Source organism: Quercus suber, unplaced genomic scaffold (genome assembly GCF_002906115.3).
Source record: "Quercus suber isolate HL8 unplaced genomic scaffold, Cork oak 2.0 scaffold_2, whole genome shotgun sequence".
In the NCBI taxonomy this organism is placed as follows: Eukaryota; Viridiplantae; Streptophyta; class Magnoliopsida; order Fagales; family Fagaceae; genus Quercus; species Quercus suber.
The window spans coordinates 2182488-2187426 of record NW_027069469.1 but is presented as its reverse complement, the minus strand read 5'-3'; the positions used below and the strand labels follow the sequence as shown (position 1 = coordinate 2187426).

The 4939-nt window shown below is 32.6% G+C and overlaps 1 protein-coding gene across 1 annotated transcript; it reads left to right on the top strand.

Moving 5' to 3' along the window:
• Positions 1 to 3352: 3352 nt before the first annotated feature.
• Positions 3353 to 4447, top strand: LOC112021105 (ethylene-responsive transcription factor ERF021). The gene has a single exon (XM_065766104.1). It carries the CDS (start codon positions 3404 to 3406, stop codon positions 3950 to 3952), a length of 549 nt encoding a protein of 182 aa, XP_065622176.1. The 5' UTR covers positions 3353 to 3403; the 3' UTR covers positions 3953 to 4447.
• The last annotated feature ends 492 nt before the right edge of the window (positions 4448 to 4939 follow it).

Here is a 4939-nt window from a genome sequence, read left to right as displayed (position 1 = left end):
AAAGAACTCAAAAAGCTGTTTTCTAAAAAGAAAAAGTGTTCAACAAAACTTTTTCTTTCCAAAACATTGCAAAATCAAACGGACCTAATTCACATGACCTACAAGGCTAAAACCACAAAGTGAAGACCAATGTTCTTAAGCGTTGGGAGAAGGGTAGTTAGAGATATTCCCTTGGAGAAAATCACATATAAAGTGATCTACTTTAATATTGATCTTGATTTTCAAACATTAATTCCTGAAATTTCCGTGTTGGATATATTATATCTAAGGTGATCCAAATCAATTGTAGACTTACCCGTTCTATAGACAGCAATAAGGGCAAGGGGCTCAATGACGAGTCTTTATTTTTTTTTTATTTTTTAATTTAAATCACTTTCTGAATTTTGACAAACCCAAAAAATCACTTTTCAAAAAAAAAAAAAAAAAAAATTACTACCTCAATAATCTCTACCATACCATTCGAGTACAATGTCTTTGATCATTTTTAAAGGACTGTTACTGTAAAAGCTAGAATTGTAAAAGCTAGAATTGTTGTTGACAAAAAAAGATTCAAACGCATAAATCATTACCCTTTTTCACAGTTTAGGAACTTTCAAGCACAATTGACTTTGTGAGTTCCGAGGCAATAACATGAGGCCTCGTATGGGGACAATTTTTTAGCTTTGGCGATATCAGCTGGATCCCATGATTCGCATCCCATGCACAATCGTGTGTGAGGATAATATTTCATATAAATTTATCTACCCGATATATAAAATACATTTTTCTTTACTCGCACTTGTACCTTATGGGATTGGTTGTATGGTCCATTAATGTTACTCCACACAAAATAATCATAATAGCAAAGCCAATTTCTTTTTTCAAGGGGTTCCAAAATTATATATAGTGATATAAAAATTTGAGTTAAGATTTAAGAACTTATTTAAATAATAATCTATCTTGAGAATTCCTGCTCTAGTGCTCCACTAACAACACATCAAAAATTACAAGTTCATTAATTCTACGTATTCATACAAATGTGAATTAATATACTAATTTAATATATGTAGCTCACCAAGTAGTGATCTACCATTAACTTACACAAAATATTAATAATAATACACTCACATAAAATACAAATACCAATGTTATAATATTTCAATTACAAGTTTTTAGGAAACCCAATTTCACATTTGGTGATATCTATAATAAAACACTAAATTGTAAAAAGGGAGTTGTGAAAGATATATGAATATGATATTATTAGCTATAGCGCATTAGTTAAGTAGTTCTATATCTATAATGACATAAATAAATAACTATTATTTTTGAAGGAAATTAAAGTAGATGATTTAAAAAGAAAATTAGCTATACAATATCAATATAAAATATAGGATATTATTAAATATTCAAGGGGCAAAAAAATATTGTGATATTTTAATTTGAAAATGATATGAAGGAAGAATTATACCATAAATGCTATAAATTGTATTAAATACTACTTCAACAACATAATTATTAAATATTGAATTACTCTTTTACGATTAGATATGTTCTAATCATCAATAAAATTTTTAATATTTCTAACATATTAACTTCATTTTGTCCCTTAGACAAATATATTATAACCAACTCTTTAACAATCTTGATTATATAATATATTCTAAGTCTATTTAAAATGCTCTATACACTACTTCTGTATTTGTGTATGTTTTAATAAGTATTATTGTTTCCTAAAAAAAATAAAAAATAGAAATATTTATCTTACATTAGTTGTGTGTGTTAAAATTTTAGTTTTTATAACTTTATGTTTGTGTGTTTTAATAAATATTACTATTTCTTCGAAGAAAAAAAAACATTTTTTTTAACAATCCATTAATTATTATAGAATGTTATCTAGGACTTTATTCTATTTGTACTTTTGTGATTCCTTATCCAACTCCTTTTTTATTTGTCATTTATCAGATCCTGTTCAGGATCTCATAAATCTATGATGATAACGTCATTTTCATATTCTTCATGCTTTGATTTTATGCCCAAGAAAAATGGACTTTTTCTAAAAGAAAACTGTACAACAATTTTTTACGTTTTTAGATCACCTCAAAACACAACCAGATTAACCTAGTTAATTAGCCAAGTGATTACTTAGTCAAATTATCAGATCTAGGTTAGCACAAACATATCATATCAATGTAAATTGCAGAAAATAAAGAACACAAAGATATGATGACCTAGAAAAATTAAACTGGTAAAAAACCTGAAGAGGATTTAATCTAGCTATCCTCAAGGTAAAACTGAATTTACTATGAAAGAATTGAAGTTTACACAATAGCGACTTAGACCACTAACATCATATTGCTACCTCGAGTAGGAAACTTACTACTGCGACCCTATGATAGCTCCGAGTCCACAGACTACTTCTTTCTTGGATTCCTAGCAAGTACAAGCACTCCCGCTTGTGTATCTTTATGCTAATGAATCTACAACTGAATAATCACCAAGTTCTTGACATAATCTTGAATTTTGGAAACCCTAAATATGTGTGAAGGCAAATACCTCACAGAAGATTCACACACACAGCATAAAGAGTATCCTCAAAACGTGGCTAAGGTTTTCCCATTTATACTTAGAGTAAAACATAAAACCCAACACGTCAAACGAGCTTGGGCTGAGTTGGAAATTCTGCAAAAAAAATAGTTTGCTCGACTTTCGATCAGTCAAGTCTAATTCTCGATTAATCGAGTCAGGCAGATACACACAGTAAATCTTGCAGCAACTCGATTCCAACTTTACATAAAAAGCATATACTTTGAGCAAGTCTAAATAAGACTAAAACGTTTTGATCATGATTTGCCAATATTACAAAATAAAGTTCTATTACATTAGTTTTTAATTCTTATAACCTAACAAATCTTTATCTCTAGACTGATCTAAGATTCAGCTCCAAACGTAGGATTAGTGGGTCCAAACTTTTTAATGCCACCTGCAGAGAAACCGCGTTCTAAATAGGAAACACTATGTCCCTCTGTTTTTATCTTATTGGTCCTGCTACAAATTCCATACAACTTTAATTCTTCAATCACCAAATAAATATTCAAAATGAATTAACTCGGCATGCTATAACTGGTCCTTTTTAGAAATTTTGGTTCCTTCAAATACTTTTATCTTTTATTATTATTTTGTTTTCTTTTTTGGGTTTAAGCAAATTAACATGAAGAAAGTTGTAACCATGCACATATTCACATCATTTTCAATGGTGCAACTACGTGGAAGCTCACCTCAGTCCATGTTAATTCACCACGTTTCAGTCAAATCGCATAATTCCACATCTATAAATACTTATAACCAGATTACACTATCATTCACCAGGGCATTTACTTGAACTAAACAATAATATAGCTTTCTAGCAACTTGAGTTGAGTGGATGGAAGAAGAGCCAAATAGTAGCGGTAACACAAGCAGTACTAGCCATGGTGCTGCATCGTCTAGCTACAGAGGAGTCCGGAAGAGGAAATGGGGCAAATGGGTGTCTGAGATTCGTGAGCCAGGCAAGAAAACAAGAATTTGGTTGGGGAGCTTTGAGACACCTGAAATGGCTGCTGCTGCTTATGATGTTGCTACGTTACACTTTAGGGGACATGAGGCACGTCTCAACTTTCCTGAATTGGTTCCTAGCCTCCCTCGCCCTGCTAGCTCTAATTCTGAACACATACGCATGGCGGCTCATGAAGCAGCCTTAAGGCTTCGAGGCTCTGCAGGAGTGGCTGAGGTTGGAGGAGGGTCTAGCTCGAACATGGCACCGGTAACGTTGAGGCTCTCTCCTAGCCAGATTGAGGCCATTAACGAGTTCCCTCTTGACTCACCCAGCAAGATGTGGATGCAAATGGCAATGGAAGAGTCTATGACGTTCTCCAATGACATTGAAGATAATGAGTGGGAAGATATGCAAAATGATTCTCTTTGGGACCCCTAGGTAACTTTCAAATTATATTATAACACTATTTTTTAGTACATAGGATAACTTAACCCTCTATATTAAATTGTTATATGTATTTGATTTTCTATAGTTTTTCTATAGCATCTATGACTAGAAGGGACATAATTTGACTTACAAAAAGTCATAAAAGTATAGTAAGAGAAGATTGTAATTGAGAAAGAATATGCTGGGCTTGCTTATTATTTAATTCAAGCACTAAAACTTGAATCTGGGAAATAGAGAGGGCTCCTAGGCTTCTATGGCTTCTAAGGCATTGGATTTTGTAGCAGAGTATACAAGGATTCACTGTTTCATGGAATAGTACCTGAAGGCCATTGTGTTTTTGAGGGAAAGCCACCTGTATTCTCAGAATGGGTTTTGGGGGGTCCCAATTGACATCATAGGAGTTGGTTTTTTCGGTATTTTAAGAAGTATTTTAGTGGATGAAATTAATATATAGTGAATGGGGCCATATTGGCTACTTTTTTTTTTTTTTTTCACTAATATGTTCGGGTAATTGAACCCACACTTAGCCCAAAATTAGAGAGTTGGTGACGAATTAATTTATGAGCTTTACAGTATATACTTTGAAAGTTCATCCTATACCTTCTATACATACTTGCACTCTACAAATAAACTTAGGAAAGGTATGGTTGATGTCCTCTCCGCATGAATACCTCCAAGGCCAAACAGGGCAATATGTCACTAAAAATTGATCTTAAAAAAAGATTACGATCGGTTGGATTGAGCTTCATTATGCATAGCTTATCAATTTTTTTTTTTTGGTTTTCCTTTGCCTTAGATAAAGTTTATCATGTCTCGTGTGTCATCCTCTAGTCTTGGTATTTTAGTGAACGGTAAAAGATTGAATTTCTTCCAATTTTCTCGAGCAATCTGACAAGACGGCCCACTCTCTCAATACATATTCATCATTTGCATAGAGTACTTGTTTGGTTAATCTAGAGGTGAGTGGCCAGTAAGAAG

Excerpts from the sequence above, each read along its gene's own strand:
- LOC112021105 (XM_065766104.1), top strand. The coding sequence starts at position 3,404 with ATGGAAGAAGAGCCAAATAGTAGCGGTAACACAAGCAGTACTAGCCAT.